The 27,509-nt window shown below is 44.2% G+C and overlaps 2 protein-coding genes across 2 annotated transcripts in view; one reads left to right on the top strand and one right to left on the bottom strand.

The window, feature by feature from the left end:
* The window catches only part of GABRB3 (gamma-aminobutyric acid type A receptor subunit beta3), a 258,047-nt gene extending 244,301 nt beyond the window's left edge, over positions 1–13,746 (bottom strand). Inside the window, exon 1 of the mRNA XM_084841776.1 lies at positions 13,646–13,746. Within this exon, the coding sequence (XP_084697902.1) occupies positions 13,646–13,746 (101 nt within the window). The remainder of the gene's footprint in view (positions 1–13,645) is intronic.
* Positions 1–21,878, top strand: part of GABRA5 (gamma-aminobutyric acid type A receptor subunit alpha5) — a 73,544-nt gene extending 51,666 nt beyond the window's left edge. Inside the window, exons 6-9 of the mRNA XM_084841779.1 lie at positions 10,636–10,779; positions 16,940–17,092; positions 18,480–18,691; positions 21,259–21,878. Of these exons, the coding sequence (XP_084697905.1) occupies positions 10,636–10,779; positions 16,940–17,092; positions 18,480–18,691; positions 21,259–21,558 (809 nt within the window). The 3' untranslated portion in view covers positions 21,559–21,878. The remainder of the gene's footprint in view (positions 1–10,635; positions 10,780–16,939; positions 17,093–18,479; positions 18,692–21,258) is intronic.
* The last annotated feature ends 5,631 nt before the right edge of the window (positions 21,879–27,509 follow it).

The following is a 27,509-nucleotide window of genomic DNA, read 5'->3' as shown; positions in this document are numbered from 1 at the left end:
GCTTCGATTCGGATCCAGAACCAAAGCAGTACACAGCCCTAGCATTTAAGAAAGGCCTGTCATGGCCACCTATCCAAGCCTCTTCCTGGCTACACCTCCCTAGAGAAAATGTTTAACCTAAAGAACTGTTTCATTCATGGCCATATCATTTCACCAGCTGTGACTATTTAAGAGGCTGCAGAAGGTGACTGCTTCCGTCTTCCCCAAGTGTGTGTGTGTGTGTGTGTGTGTGTGGTGGACATCTTTGCTAATGCCAGCAGTTCATTACTGAATCATTAGAACTCATTGAATGGTAGCATCTTATGTTTTCTTCACTCAATTTACACCGTAATGAGATTCTTTGTTCCACAGCTGTTCCAGAGAGACTATTCTAGAGCTACTATTTCAAAATTAGAAAACAACTTCTGATGTCCACACTAAGCTTGTTAACGGATAGGTGATACCCACTTGTTCCTGTATCCATGTTCTCCTTTAAACCAAATGATGTATCTGTTTCATTGTATTAACTCCCATGATGTGTCTGTGAATGCTATAATGTCCGCACCCAGCCTCCCTTTTGCTTGACTCAATAGCCTCAGATTAGAAGAACAGGTTGCTTTAATTTCATAGGTGTGAAAACCCTCACAGAACTATTTCCATTGGTGACAGTTTGAATTCATTCTCCCTAATGGTAGACTTTCCGGTTAATCCAAAGTCCAGAATCTTAGCTGAGAAATGGCAATACTATTTGGAAATTGGTATTGTTTGGGAATGACAGAAATTTCAGAGGGACACAGCTATGCCTTTGCTTTAGCACAGGGATGCACAACCTTTCTGGCCCCGAGGACTGCACTGGGCAGTGCCAGTGGACGACACACACACACACACGTCACTTGCACACACACACAAACCTGAAGATTCCCTTGTTAGCACTAGTGCTAGCAAGGGAATCACTTCCTAATCTCCAGTCTCTGGCTGCTTACAAAAGTAACTGGGAACATGACCTGAACAAAGTTTCTGTCCTCCAAAATTGTATTATTGATATTGTAAGCCTACAAGCCGAGCTCTGTTGTTTTTTTACCCTGTATTTTACAGGTTGTACAGTACTTCACATGTTAAGCAAAAGTCTCACATGAAATCTAGGATTTCTTGGGTATCACCAGAATGTGACAGTGATATTTGCCAAGGTCTGTATTAAGGCCTTCTCACACATGGCTCGGCCTTCGTTGGCCAGCCCTGGCAGAACAACCCACTCACCCACCCCATAGGATCAGGGTTACCCCTGGCTTTAGCTGGTGGTCATCTGTTTGGGGGCTGGGAAGAAATTTTCCATGCCGTCCAGTTTGGCTGAGGATAGGCATGTTTTTTGCTTCTCTGGGGTATCATCATAGGGATATAAAACTATGCAGTGCATAAACTTTACAACTTTGGCAGGTAGGAAAAGAAAAAGTGAGGCATGGCAGACCAAAGAAGGTGAGTTTAGACATGTCACACTGGAGGCATTCAAGATGAGGCTGGACAGCCATCTGTCAGGGATGCTCCGGCTTGGATTCCTGCATTGAGCAGGGGGTTGGGCTCGATGATCTTGTAGGCCCCTTCCAACCTTACTGTTCTATGATTCTATGGGCCTGTACTGGGAGGCACAGAGGCTGAGTGGGGACCATACAGCAGGTTTGGGGCAACTGCTGGATTTGGGAACCATGCTTAGCCCCAATGAAATGTCAAAGGTAGGGTTTCCCCTTGGCAGAAAGCTCAGGCTTCTGAGGAGCCAGAAGTGGCATGGACAGCCAGGCAACGTTTCTAGAAAGCATGGCCACTTCCACCCCCCCCCCCCGGCGCAATATGTACGTGGCCTAGTTATACTTCCAAGACCGGTTTCTCCCTTTTTCTTGCTGACTGCAAGCAGTACAGGTCATGGTCAGCTATAGTCAGACTCTTGAAAACAAATGCTGAGGTACTTTTAAAGCTTCATTCTAAAAGCCATGTCTACAGAAAGCAGCCAGTCCAAACGCATGGGATACACAAAAGCCTTATCCGCAGGAAAAAGTTGTCATAGCAGCTTCCTTGTTCTGAAACATAAAGAACTGTTTCATGAATACATGATGGGTTTTGGAGGAGAGATCCTTGGACAGAACGGTCAGGAATCTTGTCTCTTGTTTATGAGCCTTTCTGCTAAAATCCATATCATGGCAAGCTTCCATGGATGAAAAAAAACAAATTGCATTGAAAACAGACTTATATTTCCTCATTGGTGTTTTCAGAACTAAGCGCTTGTCCTTGGGTTTAGAATACTGTAGCATGATCTGTATTCATCTGATATAGCGGTACCATCCTCAATTAATTTTTTTAATTTGCTAAAAAATGTTGCCTTTATTTATTGGATTTGTACCCTGCCTTTCTACCAAGAAAAATGTCACTCAAGTTGGCATTCATAGACAGCTCAGAAATAAATGGGCCAGGAAAAGCCTCAAATGCATGAAAGGAAAATTCTTCCATGCATCCATAGGGCAGGGGTGAGATTTCCTTTGGCTGCAGTCCTTGACACCTCATGGGTGCCATTCCAAAGGGCCTTGGGGTTTTGCGGGGGGGGGGGTACCAGTGGAAGGAGAGCTGAAATGCCCGTGTGTGAAAGCGAAACACCGCCCACACTGGGCCTGATGTCAAATCCATTCAAACTCATCAATGTTTACACTTGCATTTAAGATAAAGCATCGGAGTTATTGTAAAGCAAACTCAAGGTAAAGCACTTGCTTTTACTAAGTAATGGGTTGTGTTCCCCACCAGCACCACAAATTACATTTTTAAAACTGCCAATCAAACCTGAATGTAGCGAAATGTTTCCCTTTATTTTCATAGGCTGTTTTCATTTAAAGTATGCTGTATTGTTTTATACAGTTTCCCAGCTTTCACTTCTCTTTTGAAAAGTATAAATGCGTTGCTTCAAAAATATTTACATTGTTAACTGCAAAGAGTGTGAACTGTTCAAAATGTGTGAACTCAAAACAGTTCGTTAGCCCTCTGCTTCAAAAGTGCTATTACGCAGAATGCATTCTCCATGATCCATGCAAAGATAACAGCAATCCCAGCTTTTTGCATTCAGACAGTTGAAATAATTTTTACCTCCTGCTGCAAGACAGGTAGCAAAGTTGCTACCTTACTTAGTTGTACCCAGTCTGTAAGACGCAGCGTTTACTTCCATTCAGACAAGTGTTTAGGCTATTTAAACCCTTGTCTCGTTGAGCCTCAGTCCCTCTTTGGTATTGTACAGAACAATCGTCATAAAGAGGAGAAAGCTGCTGACCCTTGGCCTTAGGGCAAAGATAAAGCTTTTAAATCAAATTAGGGAGGCTCTTAAGATGAGTTAGCATGACACTGCACAGCATCTGCCACTTCCAAAGTCCACAATTTTGAACCCCCTGCTGTGGTAGGAGAAACATTTTAGGAGTGGGAGTAGAAGTCAAACATAGCTGCAAGAACAGCAGAGTTCCACTGTTAAGACTTTCCAGACGGTGCTTAGCATGGCAAATACAAATTAAAGGTGTGCCAGATTTTTGCCACAGTTTTGGAATGAAGGGAGCTTTTTATATCCCACTCAAACAATACCTTTCCCCACTGCTTTTCAGCGACTTGCAGCACTGGTTTTTGCCTTCTGGTTCTGCTTCAGTGCCATTTTCCCTCCAGGGTCCCCCCCACCCCAGTGATAAATCAGGGATCACAGAGGGAATGTGATGACATCATGGCAACAATCAGATTGGGCTATATGATAACATCACTGAGGACAATCAAAGCCAGTGCTTTCTCCTCAGCGGGGAAGAACCTGTTGCCAAGGAAACTATGCTGCACTGACCCTTTGCAAACAGTTCCATCCACTTTTGAGGGACCGAATAATTGGCTGAAAGGGGAGGTGCTTTTTGCACTGAATAGAAATATTGATGAAAAGCATCCCTCCCCCCCCCATTTAAGCTCAGCTCTAGACACATTTGTGGCAGGCACACCATTCTTACCCTAGTACTTCCCACAGCAAATGCAAGAAAATAGGGATGACACCCTCCCCGTGTATCTTTAAACACCTTTATATTGGGAGGCTGACCCAAGCAAGGGTGTCCAGGCACATATTCAGGACATTCTTGAAAGATGCAGATACATTGCCCACACTTAATGTGTGTCCTCTGAGAAACACTGGAGTACTAGCAATGTAAAGCCCACAATCATGTCTCTGGCATAAAGTGGGCCACCTTTACACGAAATAGGCCATTTGCTTTCCTGAACACCATATTGTCCCTTACACAGTTCCCTCTAGAAAGGGAAAGCCTTTGTGGGTGGGTAGCAAACAAAGGATTTTTTACCCTATCCTAATTTCTGAAAAGAAGGAAAATAGCCAAGCATGGTTCTTGGGTTATATAAATGCTCTAGACCAGTGGTCCCCAACACAGTGCCCCACGGTGCCCATGTGGACCTCCAACAGTGCCCATGAAGCTCTCCACTCCCTGCCACCTTCAAAAAAATATTTTAAATAAAAACCTTGAAGAAGATTAGGGTCCCTAATCTTCCTGTCCTTCCTGTTCCTGTACCTTCTGCAGATCAGTTGTTGGTGGGCAAGCAGAGAGAGAATTGCTTCCTGGGCCTGGCCCATCTTTTTCTTCCCACAAACACTTTTTCTCTTTGGTCTCTCTTTCCCACCCGCAGTCTCTAGCCTTGCTATTTCTCTCCCCACATCCCTTTTTCTTGCTGTTTCCCTTCCCTAGTTGTCCTCTTTCTCTCCCTGCCTAGCCTTGCTCTTTCTCTCCCCTCTACCTTGCTGTTTTCCCCTCCATCTAGCTTTGCTATTTCTCTCTCCCCCACCCCAGTACCTCTTTAGCTGACTTTTGACTAGTCAGGCCCGCATGGCAGCCATTATGTGATTAGCCACATCCTCTGTGGGAGCCATTTTGTGTCTGCCCACAGCAGTTTCTCAAATTCCCAAAGGTGCCCACAAATCCAAAAAGTTTGGAGACTCCACTATTTTATTATACTGTCTGTGCAATTACTATGGTCAGGAAAAGGTTGTGCTTCTTACTCTGCAACCCTAAGCATGCATAGGAGTAACTTCTGTTTATTTATTATTTTAAAGATGCATATCCCATCTTTCAGCATAAAAGTTCCAAGGTGCTTAAGAGAAAAAGTTTAAACCACTGATTTAAATGCAAGATACTAGATTTCCAGTAAAAAACATCAGTAAAAGCAGAACCAAGAGGAATAAAAGTAGAGAGATCAATAATAGCAATAATAACAATACAAACAATAGCAGCCAATGCAGCAGCAGTTGCATAATCCATTAAAAGCTTGGGAGAAATTTGGTGTCTAAAAGCTTACAAGGCAGACAATCCAGTGTCTCTGGGCACCACCACCAGGAAGGCCCTTTCACAGGTCTCCACCCATGTACATTCAGACAGCTGGGACCTCTGGAGTACCGGTTTACACACTATTGGGTTGTGGTATTAAGTTGAACAGTCCTCTCCTTCCAATATTCTTATTCTAAGCATGCATATGACTATGTATGGTACTGTAAGAAAAACTTAACAAAACCTATGTTTGTAGATGTCTGAGAGTCCCATCTTAATGTGATATTTATATTTGTACACATTGTAGAAATTATATGCAGCCTCTGGCTTTTCCCCTCATGTACACTAGTTTGTACACAACACTCTGGTATTTGCAGTTAACAGTGCAACAAAGTGAAATGATTTTCAATTTTTGGCTCTGTCAGATTAGCCAACCAACCTTTGTTTGGCTTTTTAAGTCAGCATTCTGTTGTCTTGCTTACAAGAGCTCCAGTCTATCCAGAAACACTCTAGATATTTTCAATTTCTAAAGATTTTACTTCAAAATAGTCCCATTACAATGTTCAACCACTGTGGTCCTTTTCAAAGCAGGATTTATAGTGACAATAAATCAACAAGCATAGCAGGAGAGCACACAAAACAATAGCAGCTGAAATAACTGATTCCAGCTGCTTCCCTTTGAGAGACAATTATACTGCTGCCATCAAAGCACAGTTCAAAATCAAGTTTCAGATTCATTCCAGATTAAATGTTGCATCCAAAACTAAATATTCTGCTATAAATATTGTCAATGAGCAAAGGGGAAAGAAGGAGTTGGACACAGGTGAGCTATTGCAGAGCAAGTAAAACTCATTACAAGGATTTTATTGCAAGCCAAGCCTGTGTTGTTAAAATCACACTGGAAGAGCTAATTGTGTCAGTAGCAGAAATCAGAGCAAAATATGTCAAATTGGAATATTGTTCTGAAATGGTAGGTAGTTACCACAATCTGAAATACCTTTGCCTGACCAACTTCAAGTTCATCCAGTGTTTAGTGAGATCAATGTCACAGCAGTAAGAATTATGTATTCTTGCAATACCTGTTTTTAGATGATGATTTAAATCTTTCATTCCAAGCCCTTCTCTTTTCTTCATGCCCTTACTCAAATAAAGTTGGGTGGAGAAATCAATGATGGGAAGATTACTTATTTAGAAATAAAGCCATGCTAACATAATTGTACATGAAAACAGAAGCTTGACTACAAGTTTCATGATGCAGTGTAATCCCGAGCAACACTGCTATGCCCAAAATAACAAACTGTGTAGCTTTAGACCTTGAAGTCCATGCTCCAGTACAACTGTGATGAGAAGTGCATGTGCAACATTTATATTTGAGTGAACTAGTGAGAAAGCAGCGAATGGCACACACACATGTGGAACTGGGTGAATTTTGAATGTAGCAGTAGACTTCCTGTAAAAATCTACAGTTTGGTGTTGGGAATCCTCTCATCCTACCCCACAGAATTTGTGATTGTTTTTTTTTTTCCCCTGTACATCCCTCATTAATATTTACTTCTCCTCCCAAGAAAGACACAGATACCACTGAGCAATTCCCCAATACTCAACACATAAATATCCTCTTTAAAATAACACTGATTAAAGATGTTAGTTACTTAATGAGCAATTTAATTTAAATAAATTTGCATGTCAGCAAAATGTTGATCTAGGTAAACTTTTGAAGATAACAAGGATTGTGCCAAATGATGTAAAATTTAATAAGCTGAATATACTATTCACTGGAGGAGAGGCCATGTTTAATCTCTTTTTCGTGTCTTACTAAAATCTTATACTTCAGTCTTAGCCCCACTGTTGGTAAGCCCCAATTGTACAAGGGGTTCCTTGTAGAAACACTCCCATGCCATACAAATATGATATGGGAACCAATCTGAAATAAGTGTACTGTGGTCAGTTTCAGAGATGAGCACCCATAGAATCTTGGAACAGTTGACCAAAAGGTATCTTATCTAAAGACATTGTTTCTGCTATATCCCACATTTCTCTTGACAGAACTGTAATACAAGGTTTCAGGTCTCATGATATCAAGGAAAAACCCTTCAGGGGGAGGTCTAAGAGAGACAAGTTGCACCTCTTTATCTGTCTACCACTGTAAAACCTATAGACATGTACCTGAGAGTAAGTCCCACTTGAACGCCAAGAGATTTACTTCAGAACAGACATGAATAGGATTGTACTGTATGTCATAAGGCTGTTCTTTCTGAATGTTGCCTGACTTTCACACTCATAAAGCTCTGTCATACATCTTGACAGGGTGCACAGTTGAATGCAAAATATGTTGTTTCAAAACCCTGGGTTTTCCTGAAAATCTGCTAAGTTTATGTTGAATTTGGCAAGCCATCCTTTGCCTTCTTTGAGAAATAATTACTCCCATGCTACTTCTGTTAGAGAGGATGTGGTCATTGTTCGCTTATTTCTAGGTTACCAATCTTGTGCTGTACATTTGTGTTTTCTTCTAGTTCAGTGCATTATGATGATTTGTACAGAGAACAAGTTTTTCTCCCAGTTTTACCCTGTTCTATTTTCCTCTTAGTATTTTATTGCTGGGCAAAGTACATTGCATTCAGACTTCAGGTCATCAGTAGAATCCATATAATTGGAAGGATCCATATATGGAACCATTTCAAGTGTTATGCATGAACCTATGTTTACCTTCACAGAGACTCAACAGGGAGTTGCCATTAATAATTGTTCCCAGGCGAGTGTATCTGGATGATATAGAAGCTTGCAGTCATATTTGTTATATGGGATGTAATAAGTTATTCTTATCCTATAACTGTTCCTTGACAGAACATTTCTTATGGGTGTTCATACATAGAAAGAGCACAGCTTAACTTGCTATATATCAAGCACAGTTTTCATTCATGAGTTCCTAAAATCATTTTATCTGAAAAACATATAGAGAACTTGATAAGGGCTCAGGGCTGGCCCAAGACATTTTGCTGCCAGAGCCAAAGGACAAGATGGTCCCGTTCCGCCCCCCGCCCACCTCCATATACAGAAGCCAACTGGACAGGCAGTTGAACTTCATTTCAACACTAGTGATGGGGCAGTGTCTGAGGGCAACAGTCTAGCTTAGGGGGCACAGGGCTGGCCATGTGGCACAGAGCCCTGTCTTCCAACTGAGGGCAATTGACAGGGGGTTCCGGAGAAACGCCCTGGAGTTGCCGATGCTTCTCCCCAGCATCTGCCACCTGAGCTGGTTGCCGCACTTTGCCTAATGGTAGGGCCAACTCAGTAAGGGCTGTGGCTCTGTAATGCAGCACATGCTTTGAATGCAAGGAGTTGCAGGTTCACCCCTGGCATCTTCCGATAGGGGTGGGGAACATCCCAGTCTTGAAGAGCCTCTGGCAGTCAGTGTAGATTAGGGGTGCAAAGCCTCAGTCCTGGGGGCCAAATTTCACCTTCCTGGGGTCCCAATTTGGACTTCTGGGGTTCCCCAGATAGCTACCCCCCCCTTCCCCTGGACTCACCCCCTTTCTCCCAACCTCCGATAGTTTGGTGGCTTCCCGGCTTTTGTGCAGTTCCCTCTCCATTCTAAAAGGTTGTAATGTCTCTCCTAAGGCTGAGTCACTGGCAGGAATTGCCTAAGGCTACAGAATGCTGCAGTCTTTGTTACGTTGGCCCTGCCCCCTTTGCCTTCGGCCACTCCCACCACTGGAATGCATCCCCCCAAGAGCTTCTCCAAACTGGAATTCAGCCCTTGGGCTGGAAGGGGTTCTGCACCCCTGAAACAGATTTCCTCTGTAAAAGAGGAAATATCACTACTCTAGGCAAGGACTGTGTATGAATAATTGGTTCCATTCAAATGCTTCAGTCTACTTATTGCTTGTAATTTTTTCTTCCATTCTGAAACGAATTCAATTAAAAAAAAAATAAATGACATGTACCTCCCTTATGCGTTGCCAAAAAAAGAGGAAATGTGTCACCCAGCAAGAGGACATAAGAGGGCACTGATTTGCATAATATTTGCATATGCAAATTGATAGGCATAGTGCAAATTTGGAAATAATAACTATAATTTAAACAGAAATACAATACACTCCTCACCATAGTGAGGGAACATTGGCCAGGTAACCTGTGTGGCTGCTCAGTCCAGGTGCTAAATGTTGATGGGCAACTTCAGGGCCCCACCCTGCTCTCCCTCCTTATAGTTCTTTGACTTTAAACCAGACTTCAACACCTTGAAATAGAGGAGTGTCCTCTGCCAACTCTCCAAAATAGAGGACCATTCTGTGTAAAGTAGGATGCATGGCCACCTTATCTATAGATGAGCGCATATGATCACTGCACACACTGTTGTTCCGTTGCATGTAAAAACAGGGTACACATACTTGGAAGTCACAGCCAATTGAGTACATAGAAGGAAAAATCACGTGCTGATCCACACACGGGTTGGACAATAATGGAAGTGCTTTCTATGTAGGAATTTTGAAGTGTTTGGAGTGACTCTTAACCATTAGTTAAAATAGCCTTCCCTAATCTGGTGCCCTCCAAATGTTTTGGTCTACAAATCCCAACATCCCTAACCTTGTCCATGCTGGCTGGGGCTGATGGGAGGTGAAATCCAAAACATGTGGAGGATACCAAGTTGGGGAAGGATGGGCTAAGTGAATGACTCTGTACAATTCACTGTTTCTGTTTCCCTTCTATAAAATATCATAAATAACACTTTATAGCACCTTAAAGACTAACAAATGTATTCTAGCATAAGCTTTTGTGGGAACTGGAAATTGTTCAAATATTACAGTAGTCTAACCTCACAGGGCTAAAGAAGAAATAAAATATGGAAATATTCATACAGATCCTGAGGACTAGGAATAGGAAGGACTACACATATACATAATACACAGGCATTTATGCTGTACTTGTGGCTTTCATTCTGTGAACTGCCCAGAGAGCTTCAGTTATTGGTCAGTATAGAAATGTAATAAATGAAATAAATAAAAATAAATCAATTTATCCACTACTGTTACTAATTAGTAATTAAGCACTACTAATTAGTGCTTAATTTCCAAAAAGAGAGATGCCAGGGTTCAGGCACCCTGCCCTAAAAGCTCTTCTCTTTATTCCCTGATACAGGAAAGCTCCCTTTTGTTACCCTGCACATTTTTCTCCTTTATTATTACATCACATGCCCCAGGACTAAATTTTGACACTGAAATGAACCCAGCGACAAAGCTCTGGACCTGAGTCTTGGGCTCTTGGCACAAATTAAGCCCTGCTTATTGTGTAAGATTCCAGGATGTAGACTTAATTTGCCACATTCTCTTTTTCCCAGATGCTTATCCCAATTCTGAAGTGATCTATGTGTGGACTCACACCCCGGCAGCATCTGTAGTAGTAGCTGAAGATGGTTCAAGGCTTAACCAATATCACCTGATGGGACAAAGCGTAGATTCTGAAAACATCACTACCAGTACAGGTGAGGAGGGAGGGGTACCATCTTTTGCTTCACAGTTGCCAGTGAGAAAAGCTTATGGTTCCCTTCTAGACATTTCCAATGTATCTGGCACCTTTTAAAAATACCACTGGCTGGTTTACACTTTTAAGCTTTCCTTTTTGTATTTGCAGTACGTGTGGTTAAAGCTTGGATTTCCCCCAGTCTTTTCATGAATGTTTGGGCGTGGATTGGAAAGGGGATTCTAACTGGCCTGGTTCGTAGTTGCATGTGCATCACTTGGATCACTCATGCTTGGTCAGTCACAAGGGACTGTTAGAACGAACTCCATTGAAAGGCATTTGCAACAGGAAAATAGGATACAGAAGTTCTGAGTATGGTGTTTGATCCGGGATGGCTCATCCACCTGGGCAAGCCCTCCCTGGATGCTCAAGGGCGGACAGTGCATTTGTGCAGGACCAGCCCACCGACTATGAGTCAGGTTGTGATTCAGACTCTTACAGGGCTAGCGATGCAATCCACACGGTGGAGGTGTCTGTGCATTGTCCATCTCTCTGCTTAAAGGACTTAAAAGAATATGTGACATGGGGCCACCACACTGAAGGCCTGTATGCATGACGGCCTGAGTTGCGTGATTTTTCCTACTAGAGGAAAAAAGAGAAGAAGGGTTCATCACACATATAGGCCTTCGGATGCATAACGTTGCCTGCACCACATACTCTTTGAAAATTTAAATCAATGGTGCAGCAAGGGATGGACCATGGGGCCAAAGTCCAGGGCCTAACAGCCCAGGGTGGACCCCAAATGGCCACTGCAGCATCCCTTCTTTCTTACTTTGGTTGGCAAGCAGCTGTTGTTTGCTCAAACGTATCAGAAATGTAGAAACAGTTGTAAAGCACGGGTGGGGGTGGGGGAGAAATGGTGTGTGCTTCACAACTGAAATAATCCTTATGGCTGTCTAAAGGGGGGGCCCATAAGACCGGTAGCTCCAGAGTCTAAAATTACCTAGTTGCACCATTGGTTGAAATACATGGGGGTGGGGGAGATGCCACTACAGCATCCCTCCTTGGATACATGCCTCAATCAAGCCATAGTTCTTCCCGATTAATTTGCGTGTACTGAAGTGATGTGAGCTTGCCTATGTAACCACAGGCAGCTACAGATATTGGGGTGATCTGAAATAACGGGCATCCATTCTACTTAGTCCTTGAAACTATGATCAGGAATAAGAAACGTTCTCTAAAAAATTAAGGCCATAATCCTATGCATGTTTGGACAGAAGGTCCTACAACTCCCCACATTCTGCAGCCACCCAATATGCGGGGAGTTGTAGGGCTTTCCCCCCCTTCTTTTTGTCCAAATATGCATAGGATTGCACCCTAAAGCAACCTAAGGTAGAAGGGCCGACCTTGAATACCTATTACACTCGCCACATTTGCTTTTCCCTGGTGGAGGCCCTGTTGCTGTTGTACTGCTGGATTTTTATTTATGACATTTCTGTACTGCCCAATAGCTGAAATGCTCCGAGAGCGGAAATCCAACCGGTGCGGTGAAAGCTGCACCTCTTTGATTGTGCAGGTGTTCAAGGTGTGGGGCGGACAGGGAGGGGGTGTGTGTGGGGGGGAAGTCCCGCTGTCCTTGCTGGAGAGAAGCCCGGACCCTTGCATTACCTCTGAAGGGGAATCGACGGGGAAAGCGGGCAGCCCTGCGGAGGCTGCCCTCGCTCGTGCTGGCCCCTTTCCCGACAGGAGGCAAAGAAGCGCCGACATATGTTTGATAATTTCTCCCTCTCCGAGCCTTAACATGATTTGTTTGATGAAGGGGGGGAGGAGAGAGAGGAGAGAAGGTGGCCGTTGCCGCCTGCCTTTGCAGCATGTCGGGGGGGGGGGGGGACACGACCACGTGGCTGGAAAGGCGGTGCTAAGGCGAAGGATCCCCATTTCCTCCCTAGCGGGAAGTGGAGGCGCCAGATATGGCAGCATCAGGGAACCAAAGGAGCATAACCACGTGAGCCCCCCCCCCCCCCCCGAGCTAAGGCTCCCGGGTCTGGGCTACGTCGCCTTGCCCTTGGCGGGGCGCGCGGGGCGGAGGCAAGGGGGCGGCCGGGCGGAGCAGGGGCGTGCGGCTGGCCCGGGCCCGCGAGTCACGTGGGGCCGCAGACCCAAGAGGCTCCCGCAGGTTACATAACGGCGTCGCCTGGCTGCCGACGCTCGGGGGTGCTCGGAAGCGAAGCCTCGCGCCCGGGGACGAGCAGAGCAGAGCAGAGCGAGAGGGGGCCTCGCGGGTGCCGAGCTGCGGCAGGAGCGACCCTTGCTGGAAGCGGGCGACAACCGGCAGGGCTCCCGGGCTCACTTGAGGCCACACCGGGGGAAAGCGGCGCGAAGTGCCGGCTCTGGCAAGCGAAGGGGGCATTTCAGTAGCTCCGAAGAGGCACCGGCGCGCGCGCGCGCAAACGCGGGGTTTGGAAGGGAGACGGGGCGTCAAGTCGTCTTGTGTTCGATCAGCGAAGGAACAAACGGCTCTTCTGATAGTGCAACCCCCGGAGAGCTCGGCTGGCTGCTTTGTAAGGCCCAACGATCTCCAAAGGGCAAAACAAAAACAAAAGAGGGGGGGGGGAGGCAACTTCGCAGCATGCGATGCAAACCTCATAATTGTCTTCGAACAATCACAGCTAAATCCAGTTTTTTTTCTTTTTTTGCCCATCAATATGTCTACACGTTCAGTTCTCCACAAAACAAGCACACTCAAATTTAGAAGTCAAAAGCCACGGGGGGGGGGGGGGTCCAGAAGTTATTTATTGTAACAACAATCATTCATGGTGTGGGCACAGGGAGGGGGAGAGAGAGACTTGGCCGATAATATCAACCAATAACACTTGGGAGTGTCTTACCAGTTCACCATCATAGCTGCGTTGTTTTCTGCAATGAACGGCAGTTCCCCCCTCGCCTTCAAAATGGCCAAGAGGAAGATCCAGGCAGTGTGCTGAGGCATCTCCTAGAATGGAGCCTAGCTGCTCCTCCAAGCAAGACGACACTCCAAAGCAAGCGGTGGGTGCTGCAGGGTGTCAGGCAATCAGCCAGTTCTCAGCAGGGCTCACAAAGGCTGCTTCCACTCCCACCCCCAAGGAAGAAGCAGATTCTTAGGAGGAATCCAAAAGTTTATGTCCAGGAACCACCTCCCCTGAGGTTTCCTAAGATTTAAGCTAATAAATGATTGATTTTCTACATCAAGAGTTTTGGTTTGTTTTATTTCTCCTGCCTTCTACTTCTTGTTGCTAATGTCCCAGGTTACATCTGGGCAGGCTGGATTCTGATTGCAGGGTAGATCACAAAGAGCAGTACACAGATTGTAACCAGGGATTAGCAAAATACAAAAATCCGATTTTACACAGGGAAAGCATCAGTCAGCTACAGATTTTCTGGACTTCATCAAGATTGCAGGAAGCCTGTAATCAGGGTTACTTGTGAACGGATTTCTAAGATGCTCTTTGCTTCTACAGAGCAATGAAATATGAAAATAACAAGTGTAGCTCCATGGAAGAATTGTATGTATTATGTATTTTCCTGATACCTTTTTTGCTTTTTTACAATGCCCCCTTTAAAAAATCATATAAATACCATGTTGTTTCGATTCTAAACAGTGAAAAAAAATTCATGGAAAGGAAAGAGGGCAAATAAGGGGGGGGGATTTCATCCCTTTTTATTTCTCTCTCCACCTCCTGTCCCACCCACACTTCTTCACCTTGATCCAGCTAGGAAGCACCCTTCCACATGTGTTTCACTTCCTGCATCTGAAGGCAGATTGGTTATGTGCCCAAATGCACATCTGGGTGTGGATGCTGTCTGCCTGCACTGTGTTGCTTTCAATGGGATGTGCATTGTGCAGAAGGCTTCTTCTGCACCTGGATCACCTTGGATGGGGATGCCTGGCTTCTTGGAAGCAGAATTTGGGACAGTCGCTGCACGCTTCACTTCTGCTGGGAAGCATCCTGCTCAGGCAGAGGTTCTACGGTGGGTCTCCAGTAGTGGGAACTGGCCTCAAGAGGATGCAAAGCTTTTTGCCCCTATCAGTATTCAGAAGCTAGATGTCTTTTTTAAAAAAAACCTGCATAGCTTGGTATGGGGGAATTCATCCTGGTTCCTGTTTCGATACTTGCTCACTCATTTGTCCATGAGACACCCACTTTGTTAGAATGAGACTGCGAATTAAAACCAACAACCAAAACATCAGGCTATCATATGGATACAGCACATTGGCCTTTTCAACTTCTTTACAATAAATACGCTGTTTTTGTTCATTTTTTCATGAGATTTAGACATCTTGCCTCAAGTTGAATGCTCTGTTTTGTAGAGATAGTGCATGTTCCTAGCCATCAAAAACATAGTATCTAGAACAGGAGTAGACAACCTGTGACCGGCAGGTGAGTCCCCATATCTAGGCTGCCCCACATCCCCGTTGTAATCTCCAATCTCTGGTGGCCTGGGTTTTCTCCATGCTGGGAGGAGGAACAGTTCCATGCCTTCTTCCAGGGCAAAGAAAAGGGGAGTGACATCAGGGGGCAGTTCTGTACCCCTGGGTAAGAACATTAGGAAAGCCATGCTGGATCAGACCAAGGGTCCATCTAGTCCAGCATTCTGTTCACACAGTGGACAACCAGCTGTTAACCAGGAACCCACAACCACGAGCTCAACAGCACCCTCCCACCCATGTTCCCCAGCAAATGGTGTACATAGGCTCATTGCTTTTGGTACTGGAGGTAGCACATAGCCATAAGACTAGTAGCCATTAATAGTGTTTTCCTCCAGGAATTTGTCTAACCCCCTTTTCAAGCCAAATTGGTGGCCATCACTACATCCTGTGGTAGCGAATTCCATAGTTTAACTGCATTGTGTGAAGAAGGACTTTTATGTGTCCTGAATCTCCCACCAATCAGCTTCATAGGATGCCTCAGGTTCTAGTATTTTGAGAGAGGGAGAAAAATGTCTCCCTATCCACATTCTCCACACCATGCATAATTTTGTAGACTTCTATCATGTCTCCCCTTACCCCCCTTTTTTCCAAGATAAACAATCCCATCTGTTGTAACTGTTGATTAGCAGGATCAAATGGAAATTATCTGTAAGACTGACTAAATGGGATCATGAATACTCTTTCAAACCAAATAGAAATGGCCCAAATCGGATGGATTTAATGTTATGCCATCATTAATTTACAGTGCAATCCTATTTATGCTAGCTCAGAAGTAAAGTCAGTGGGTAAGTGTGCATAAGATTGCAGCCCTGACGATGTAATCACTGTTGCTACCAGAATATGGTAATTGGGTACAGAGCAGTTTAAAATCACAGTGCTTAAAATGGTATGGGTTGGGACTATCTGTGGAAATGATAGGACCTTTTATAAGAACATAAGAAGAGCCCTGCTGAATCAGAACAGGGGTCCATCTAATCCAGCATTGTTCATGCAAAGGCCAACCAGCTGCCTGTGGGAAGCCCACATGTAGGACATGAGTGCAGTAGCACTCTCCCGCTCAAACATCATGGTTCTTAAATTAAATGGGAGCCATTGAAATGCTTACATGTGGCAGTGAATCTACAGGGAACCATAACATGTAGGGTCACTTAAGATCCTCCACATCCTATGGAGAAACTCCACAGCAGTGCTGATTGGCTAAGAATGTGCAGCAGTGGCATATAGAGACATACCAGGCGCTGTGCAGTTTCACATCTTAAATACTCCACATTGCAGCTACCATGTAAAAAAACTCTTATACAAAAGTACTTTTCCACAGCTGCCACATGGGGCCTGAACATGTGGCTTGGCTGTGACCATGGGAGGTCACACCCTGAGCACCAACTGTGGAGATAAGCAGGTTGGAACCTCTGGCCAGTATGACCTGTGAAGCTTGGAGCCAAGGCCAGGGATCATTGGAGCCCAGAAATAAGCTTTAAGCAGATGGGTCCTTCTTGTCAGGACTCAAAAGTGGTTGTGGATTTTGTGTAACAACCTTCAATCCTCAGACAGTTGTTAGCATACTGATTATGAGTACACGCTACATGTCCTCAATTCACCTCTCTGAGCCAGTCCAGGATTGCTGTGTGGAGGAACCGCTAAACAAAAAGGAGTTGTATGTGATTAACTGGTGTTTGGCTTTTATTTCTAAGGGGCATCTCTTTTCCTCCCTTAGGTGAATACACTATAATGAGAGCACACTTCCACCTGAAAAGAAAGATTGGTTATTTTGTCATCCAGACTTACCTCCCATGCATTATGACTGTGATCTTATCTCAAGTATCATTTTGGTTAAACAGAGAATCTGTCCCTGCTAGAACAGTCTTTGGTAAGTATTTTGCTGCTTTCCGCTTTTTTAAAAAACAGGTTCTTTACTCTCAGAGTTTCCAAATGTCATGTTTTCCTCATGGCACTAAGGCAGGGCCAGCCCTACCATTAAGGCAGAGTGAGCTGCTGCCTCAGGTGGCTGATGCTGGTGGTTGGGGAGTGGCTGCAATGTGTTGGAGGTCTCTGTGTGTGTCACACAACCTGCCTTGTGCTTCCCAAGCTAGCTTGCTTCTCTCAAGTATGGTGGAGGATGCTGTTCCATCGCCACAGTAAAATTCAACTACCAGTCCAGTTGGCTTCTGTATGAGGAACTGGGGTGGGGGGCATCATCTTGTCTCTCATCTCAGGCAGGAAAACGTCTTGGGCCAGCCCTGGGTAGGGGAAGCAAGGGAGAAGCTGGTGTAGGAGGGTCTGCTTAACTCTTCCTGCCAACCAGTTCTCCCCTTGCATGCCCTCCCCCCAGGCCATTTACTGCTTTCTCCCCAAGCTAGATCTGAAACCAGAAGGAAGCCCTATCTGAGGGCATTTTCTGGCCATTTCCCTACCTGCATTTTTTAATTCCCGAAGTTGGGAAATATAACATCAGAGGTGGCCATGGTAGGACAGAATACTCCATTACTAAATGGATAGTAGCTCTCATCCAGTTTGTGGCCCAGTTCATGTTACTGGTTGGGCAGCATGGTTACTGGTGAGGTCAAACTCCATGTTTGATCCAACCAACATAGCAGCCTGCTTGCCTGAAGTAGTGGTTCATACTGCTTTGTATGAATGTCAGCTCTGCAAAGTGACACACATTTCCCACCCATGAAGGGGTTTCCTGGCATGTTTTCCTTGGTATAGTTTCAAAAAACAAACCCCACACAAATAATCTAGGTACTTTTAATATCCTTCCAGTGACTACATTCTCATATTCTAGCTTCAGGTTTTTTTCCTTGGGTACTGTACACATTTAAATTCGATGGCATATTTGGGAAACTCCCACTTTCTAATTATTTCAAAGGAACCTGTCAGCATTTAATAACAAGTGCATAACAGTGGTGCACAACTTCTGGGAGTTGGAGCACCACATTCTACCACTACCCCAGCATCCACTGGGGGCTGCACCCCACCACCAAGTTTGCTACTGCAGTGGCCAAATTCCAGCAATTTTCCATTGGAACAAGGTGCATGGAGCACGCTGGCCTTGTTTGCAAGCACAGTCGTGCTTCCACCTTGTTTCAGTGGAAACAGCAGCAAATTCAGCAGCCAAGGAAGAGGCAGGGCCACAAAAATGGCAGGGGTGGGGCGGACCTGTTGCTGGCCCTTGCTTTACAAAGTCTTCCGTCTAAATCAGCTGCAAGCCCATTAGGTGATTCTAAACATTGCATTCTTTTCTTTTCATTTCAAAGGAGTCACTACTGTCCTTACAATGACTACATTAAGCATCAGTGCCCGCAACTCCCTACCAAAAGTGGCCTATGCTACTGCAATGGACTGGTTCATAGCGGTGTGTTATGCCTTTGTATTTTCTGCATTGATTGAATTCGCCACAGTCAACTATTTCACGAAAAGAAGCTGGGCCTGGGATGGCAAGAAAGCTTTGGAGGCTGCAAAAAAGAAGGTGGCTGTTATACACATCTCTTTGAAGAGCTAGAATAATGATTTGCATTCTGGGTAGGGGGTGAGAGTTCACTGGCTTGGCTGAAAATCCAGTAGGCATAATCCACAGGGAATTTTTTTTGTGCAAGCGCACTTGAAATAAAATTCCTGCAGTCTTCCACTTTGTCCATCCACTAGATTGGGGTTCACCCTCCTGGGTTCAGGAATCTTAGATTCAGGAATGAGCTGTCCCAATGACTTCATGGAGACAATCCACGTCTGAAGTTATTGACAGAATCTGGGAGCAAGACTTGTGGTTTCGGTTGTGATTTTTGCTGCAACCTGGGCTGGACCAAAAGATCCGGGCAGGGGGATGACTTCTTTTTTCAGGAGTAATCAATTATACGAAATAGTTTAGAAAGTGAAAAACAAAATGGGACCCTTACGACATTGTTTCCTTTTGCCATTAATGGGATGATACTTGTTTGGTAACTAATCCAAAATATAGAATACAACAAGCAACTAAGCTTTCTTCATTAGGATTGTTAAATCCATGTCTATACATTTGAGGTGAGGATTAGGTTGATCAAGACTCATAAGAATGTACATCTTAAGAACATAAGAAGAGCCATGCTGGATCAGACCAAGGTCCATCTAGTCCAGCATTCTGTTCACACAGTGGCCAACCAGCTGTTGACCAGGAACCCAGAGGCAGGACACGAGTGCATCAGCACCCTCCCACCCATGTTCCCCAACAACTGGTGCACATAGGCACATTGTCTCTGGTACTGGGGGTAGCACATAGCCATCAGGACTAGTAGCTATTGATAGCCTTCTCCTCCAGGAATTTGTCTAACCCCCCTTTTAAAGCCATCCAAATTGGTGGCCACCACTACGTCTTGTGGTAGCGAATTCCATAGTTTAACTAGGCGCTGTGTGAAGAAGTACTTCCTTTTATCTGTCCTGAATCTCCCACCAGTCAGCTTCATGGTATGACCCCAGGTTCTAGTATTATGAGAGAGGGAGAAAAATGTCTCTCTGTCCACATTCTCCATACCATGCATAATTCCATACACCTCTATCATGTCTCCCCTTACCCCCCTTTTTTCTAACCTGAACAGTCCCAGATGTTGTAACGCTTTCTCATAGGGGAGTTGCTCCAGCCCCTTGATCATTTTAGTCGCCCTTTTCTACACTTTTTCCAGCTCTAAAATATCCTTTTTTAGGTGTGGTGATCAGAACCGTACACAGTATTCTAAGTGTGGTTACACCACAGATTTGTATAAAGGCAGTATGATATTGGTAGTTAATCTGGATCTCAGTCCTGTGGTCCTTCGCTACCGACTCCAGTGAATTGTTCCTTTGTTTCCATGAGGAGTGCAGAACCTCAGACCCAGGTGCCAAATCCAGGCCTTCTGTAGTCCCAGTCTGGCCCCCTGGCCGCTTCCCATGGCCCCACCCCTTTTCCCCCTAACCACTAATCATTTGGTGGTTTCCCAGCTTTTGTGCAGTTTTCCCCCATCCTAAAAGGTTGAAATGCCTCTCCCAAGTCTTAGTTACAGGCAGGAAGAGCGTTAACCTAAAATATGTTGATTTGGGGGGTACTTTGATCCTGCCTCCTTTTGCCATGGCCACCCCTGAGAGCTTCTCTGAAATGGAATTTGACCCTTGGGCTGAAAGAGGTTCTGCACTTCTGGTTTACCTCAACAAATAAGAAACATTGCAACCTCTTTTCCGGGTGTTGAAATCTGAGAAGTTGAAAATAAATATAACAGGGCTTACTTTATCAATAGTAATTATGTATATAGTACCATCAGGTTCCATGACACTTTACAGAGTAGCAAAAACACAAGATGGATCCCTGCCCCCAAGGAGCTTACAGTTTAAATGTCAACATGGGAATTGGGGAGAGGAATATTAAGGAAAGGGAGAAGTCAAGGTAACATGGGATGGGTGTGAACAAATGCAGTAACAGGTTCCTAGGATTTGTTTCAGTTGGGGATAAGGACTGAGAGGTTCAATTAAAGGCTTGATAAAAGCAGTGGCATTTGAGTTGGGGCTTGAAGGAAGACAGAGAAGAAGCATCACCCATGTGTTCTGGGGCAAAGTTCTAGGAAAAAGGAGTGCTAAGGGAAAATACTCTCTTTTATTCCCTGTGGATCTAATTGCTAAGATAAATCCTCCATCCCCCAACTTCTCAAAGTGATTTAAGACTGAGTAGTTGTGCTTTAAAAGATCTGTTTCCATACAGCCAGAGTGATGTGGTAAAACATTGACTATTCCCATGTTTTCGAATGCATCTTTACGGAATCTGGGTTTGTCTGGTTCGGTTCATAAATCCAGAGCACCCTTACAGTCATAATGGAGATTAGAATCAGCAGTGCAGCAGAAGAATGGAAATGTACCCATTTTGTAAAGTAGCACACTTTAAATCACATCTACTGCAATAAAAGCAATATTAAGGTGTCAGTAAGTAATCTGGGTTTTGTAGTGACTTTCTGCAAAACCCTATTTTTTAATGTCTAAAGCAGGTGTCTGTCTGTCTGTCTGTCAGTCTAACTAGTATCTTGGTTTTCCATTGTTTTACAGAAAAAAGAGCGTGAATTATTGGCAAACAAATCCATGAATGCTTACACTGTTGGAAAGATGACTCCCACGTTAAACATACCAAAGGACTCCAGCCCTTCAGTCATCTCCAACTCAGCATCTGTTCCAGCAAAACCCGTTGAGAAACCCGCCGAAAACAAAAAGACCTATAACAGCATCAGTAAGATTGACAAGATGTCCCGAATAGTTTTCCCAGTCCTGTTTGGAACTTTTAACTTAGTCTATTGGGCCACATATTTGAACAGGGAACCTGTTATTAAAGGTGCTGCTTCTCCAAAATAGACAGAAGGGCTTCCAGATCAAGTGTTAGCCATACTTGCAAAAACAAATGCTACCAAGGAGAATCTGAGGTTCCAAAAGACTTTCGACCTTTGTGCAATATTCTTCAGGAAGTTTTTGCATGTTTAACAAAATGTACAAAATTTATTCTTGCCTTGATTGTTTCTACATGTAACCTCAGAGATGTTTCTGACAATTACATTAATGGCAGCAGACACTAGTCTTTCTAGGACAACAGAAGACATGGAGGGACATGGCTTCTATACTGCTGAGTATCTTGCATTGATAGTTTACAAATGAAATAGGGTATATTTTTTAACTGTTTGGGCGTATTGCATATCTGCAGTTTTTTATACTTTGAATGTACAGTCATGCAAATAGGTGAAGACTGTGGGAATCTGCAGTTGCAGAAAAGTTCATGCAAAACATTTCAGAATTTGTCAGTGCTGGAGTATTCTGGTGAGGAGCCAGAACACTGCAGGCCTGGAACTTGTGCAGGCAACTGGATGTGCAACACCTCTCAAATGTGCGTGCCCACTAGCAAGCTTTTTGGATTAGTGGCAGACCACACATATACACTTCTCCCTTGATAACTTGGATGTGCGAAGCAATGATCACAGATCAAATATCACAGGTGCAGTTTTCATTTCGCCTCACATCTCATAATGCAGAACTTTTCGGTGAAGCCAATCCACACCTTCAGCTGTAAATCTCAAAAAACTGGGCCACATCCCTGTGGCAGGTTTTGCGCGCGCGCGCGCACACACACACACACACACACACACACCCTGCTATAATATATAGCAGTACTTGCTGTGTGAAACTGACTACACGGTTGCTACGTCTACGTGATTAATAAAAAGTGCTGCTAAATATTATTGCTGCCTGTGGAAAATTGACCATGGCAATAGTAATCCCTGTGATGACTAATGTGTAGACCAGCTCTAGATGATATCCCTGAATCATGACGTATTGAGCAATGTGCACACATGTTGAATTAATCCTTGTTTAAATCACATAGTAGACATGGGCAGGTTTTAGACATCCAGGTGTAGTATCCAATTTCCATCTATAAATCATATGCTGTTGATCATAGCATATGCCTTTGGCACTTCAATGATCTATCTGGAAGAATCAGGCCAAGCTACAGATCGAGTGGCTACCTTCTAGCCCCAGAAAGCTCAGGCAGCTTCAAAGTCTGGGACTTAGAAGCAGTGGTGGCCTTAATACACTGTTACACCTGAAGTGCACATTTAAAAGAAGAAGAAGAAGGCCACCATCCCATTCTTCATTGAAGGCAGGAAAATGGTGCACCATCTGGAATGTGCCACGCAAAGCAGACTGCTTCACATCGCTTCAATGGCATGGCCAGCCTTGGCAGTAAGAGCTCTGACTTATTGTGATTACCTTTCCCAAATGCCAATTGCCCCCTTCAGTTCACCCACTTCCAAGATTTTCTTTTCCACTCCCACAGGGTGTCCACAACTTCCCTCTCAAGACCATTCCAATCTCTCTCAAGAAATTTCAAATTCTACAACAAGGTCAAGCAGTGTCCATAACAATGAAGCCAATGATATCTAATTTAGCTAGCTAGCTTATTTATTTCATTTGATTTTTTTCCCCTAGTGCTATCAGGATCACAATGTATTTGTGTTATTTATTTTTCATATCTGGAAATTGCTTTCTCTCTCACCTTCCCTGTAAATGCTCAAACTGAAATATCCCCCCTAAACACCCAATAATCAATACATAAAAATATAAAACTGCCAACTAATTCAATAGCAATAAAACAGTACTACAATATGTAAGCACCTTGAAAACAATGCAGTGATTACTCGAAGCCAACATGGATTTGTCAAGAACAAATCCCGCCAGACTAATCTGATCTCGTTTTTTGATCAGGTTACTTCCCTTGTGGACTGTGGGAATACTGTCAACATAATATATCTCTACTTCAGCAAAGCTTTCAACAAAGTGCCCCATGATATCCTGATGAGCAAACTAGCTCAAAGTGGGCTAGATGAAACAACTATCAGGTGGATCCACAGTTGGCTACAGAATCGGACTCAAAGAGTGTTTATCAGTGGGATCTTCTCAAACTGGGGAGAGGTAACAAACAGGGCACCGCAGGGCTCAGTCCTGGGCCCAGTGCTCTTCAACATTTTTATTAATGACTTGGAGGAGGAGGTACAGGGAATGATTATCATATTTGCAGATGACACAAAATTGGGTGGGATAGCTAATACCCTGGAAGACAGAAACAAAATTCAAAGTGATCTTGATAGACTGGAACATTGGGCAGAAAACAACAGAATGAAATTTAATAGGGATAAAGGCTAAGTTCTGCACCTAGCAAAAAGAAACCAAATGCACAGTTACAAGATGGGGGATACTAGGATCAACAATACTATAAGTCAGAAGGATCTTGGAATTGTTGTAGATCACAAGCTGAATATGAACCAAAAATGTGATACGGCTGCAAAAAAAGGCAAATGCTCTTTTGGGCTGCATTCATAGAAGTATAAGCTTCCAAATCACTTGATGTACAAGTTCCCCTCCACTTAGCACTGGATAGGCCTCATCTGGAGTACTGTGTCCAGTTCTGGGCACAACACCTTAAGAAGGATGCAGACAAGCTGGAGAGGGTTCAGAGGAGGACAACGAAGATGATCAGGGGACTGGAAACAAAGCCCTATGAGGAGAGACTGAAAGAACTAGGCATGTTTATCCTTGAGAACAGAAGACTTAGAGGAGACAGGATAGCACTCTTCAAGTACTTGAAAGGTGCTCACAGAGAGGAAGGCCAGGATCTCTTCTCGCTCATCCCAGAGTGCAGGACATGGAATAATGGGCTCAAGTTACAGGAAGCCAGATTCCGGCTGAACATCAGGAAATACTTCCTGACTGTTAGAGCAATACAATGGAACCAATTACCTAGGGAAGCAGTGGGCTCTCTCACACTGAAGGCATTCAAGATGAGGCTGGACAGCCATCTGTCAGGGATGCTCTGACTTGGATTCCTGCACTGAGCAGGGGGTTGGACTCGATGGTCTTATAGGCCCCTTCCAACCCTACTAGTCTATGATTCTGTGATCTTTAAGCAGTATTACAGCAGGAGAACAGCAGTAACTATAATCAGCAACCCAATGATGCCAAAGACCCTGTTATATTCTAAAGCAGAGTGGTAGACAACCTGGTGCCCTTCAGAGGTTTTAGACTACAACTCCCATAACCCCCGACCATGCTGGGTGGAGCTTGTGGGAAAATACTGGGAGGATACTGGTGCCTATCCCTGCTCTAAGGCTTTCAAGGCCTGGCAGAAAAGGAAAGGTTGGCCAATTTACCCATTTTCAACAGGCTATTTCAATATAAGAAATCTGAATTTTATTAGAGTGAGAGAGAGAAAACCACAGCTCAATAAAACCATGACTCCACTTTCCAAGAATGTGGTTGTCCTGCTTGAAGAATAAGACACGTTTGCTGCACAAACTCAGTATGTGCAGAATAGACACTTCCCTGCATACAGTTAGGCTGAAATGCTGGCAAAAACATTCCATCCTTCTCCTGATAGCATATGGAAAACAAAATCATGCAGAGAGCAGGGATTTTGCCATCTTCAGTCACAGTGGACACAATTCGCCAGGGACATCTTTACACAGAACTCCACCTTAACCAACAGGAGAGAGGCAAGAGTCATGCTGTTGTTTGTTTCCCCCAGATTCTCATCCATTGTGATGTTCATACAGCTGTTTTCAGATGCACTTGTCAGAACCAGTAATCTGGTTCACTGATTACTTGAATAATAAGGCCACTACCTACAAACTCATTAGGATTGACAGGAATTTTGCCTTTCAGGGAAATAAATACTTCTGTTTAAATTCAAGCTACTTTCCCCCCTCCAGTGAAATCGCCATTGTTCAAAAAATGTGACATGTATTGCACGAGATTACCTTTTAAAAGTGGAATAGAACCAACTATGCCAGATAAAACAGTGACTATTCGTTTTCATTAGGATAACATGAACATATTTAGAATGTTTCCTCCAGAGGAAATTATTAGATAATGATTTCATGTTCCCAGTAAATAAAAAAAGACACAAGTAAACATACACAGAGAAATTCTGCTTCATCAAAGCCCGCGGTTTCCAGTGACTTTTTCAGTGTTTTGTTCGGTACCATGCCTTTTGGAAACAGGTTTTGCTTCATTGGTGAATAACTAAGCCTGCAATCCTATACCCCAGCCTGGTGCCCTCCAGATGTTTTGGACTACAACTCCCAGCATCCCTGACCATTGGCTATGCTGGTCGGGGCTGATGGGAGTTGACATCCAAAATATCTGAAGCGCATGAGGGTGGGGAAGGTTACTACACACTCTCCTAGGAATATGTCCCATTGAACTCAGTGGGCCTTACATCTGAGTCGACATGTATAGGCTTGCCCTGTCAGGTTGAAATCCTATGCATATTTACTTCGGAGTGAACTCCACCGAATTTAGTGGGACTTACTTCTGTGTAATCATACCTAGGATCAGGCTGCACATGTAATTTGTGTTACTTTCAAACTTTTTCCTGCATAGATTCATTGCTTCAGTAGCTTTTGTAATTTTATCTTAACGTTTAAATTAAAGAATACATTTGATAGTCAGTTGTACAATGTCATCTTTTTCAAGCGTATTGTTCTTGGGGAGAACAAGAAATGTTGCAGCTCCTGTTCAGGATACGCCATTCTGTTTCCCCTCCCAATTTTCCTTGCCTCCTGTCTCCCAGAGTTTGTAAGCACTCCATGGCCACTGAGCATGCTAAGTCCTCATTGGGCAGTGGGGGCGGGGAGGCTCCTTCACATAGGGCTTTTTCCCCTAAAGATTTTTGCACTTCTGTAAATCTTGGTGTTTCACTGAACCCACGCTTGAAGGATGCAGATTAACTGGAACAAGTTCAGAAAAGGGCAGCAATCGGGGGAGTAGAAACTAAGTCCTATGACAAAAGATCGAAGGAACTGGGTATGTTTAGCCTTGAGAAGAGAACTGATAGCACTCTTCAAGCACCTAAAAGGTTGTCACACAGAAGAGGGCTGCAACCTGTTCTCTATCAGCCAAGACCGAAATAATGGGCTTAAGTGACAGGAAGACAGATTTCAGTTGAGCATCAGGAAAAACTTCCTAGCAGTCAGAGCAATCAGACAATGAAACCAACTGCCTAGGGAGGTGGTGGGCTCTCCCTCACTGAAGGTATTCAAGCAGAGAGTGGACAGCCATCTCTCAGGGTTGCTTGAAACTGGATTCCTGCACTGAGCTGGGGTTTGGACTCAATGGTCTAAATGGCCCCTTCCAACTCTGTGATTCTATGATTCTCTCTTGCAGTGGATGGTGATGTTTTGGCTACATAAGCAACAGCACTCACTTCTGGAGAGATTTGAGAGAATTAATGTTCTGATTTTTTTCAGCCAATGAACAGCTTAAATTATGAATGCTGCCAGTAGGAGTAGGCATATACATGATACTTGTCACATGCATTATTGCCGTCTTGCAGGGCTGGCCATACCATCAGGCAGCATAGTTAGGGTGGCCAGGTATCCTACTTCACAGAGGACAGTCCTGTACTTGAAGGGCTGCCAGAGAACAGTAAGCACACAGGTCAGCTGGTCACACTAATCCCCTACTATGGTGAGAGGGATTTTATTTCTGTTTAGATTATAGTAATTATTTCTGAATTTGCATCGATACATATAGACTAACACCTGCAAATTGTATGCAAAAGTGTGTCCTACTTTGTCTTTTTCTGGTGATGCAGTTTCTCTTTTTTGCCAGTGTGTAAATGGTCACCCTAGGAGTAAGTGGCCATCTGAGGCAGCAGACACTGAGGGGCAGGGAGCAAGTTGTTAGGAGACAGGGCAGTGTGTGCAGCACAGCCTGCCCTATGCCCCCTAAACTAGCCTGCTGCCCTCAGGTACACTGGT

The sequence above is a fragment of the Heloderma suspectum genome, chromosome 3 (genome assembly GCF_057233095.1).
Source record: "Heloderma suspectum isolate Gila_16-S chromosome 3, 16-S_ref, whole genome shotgun sequence".
Taxonomy (NCBI): Eukaryota; Metazoa; Chordata; class Lepidosauria; order Squamata; family Helodermatidae; genus Heloderma; species Heloderma suspectum.
Note: the sequence above shows the minus strand (reverse complement) of the source record. Positions and strands in the feature narration are given on the sequence as shown.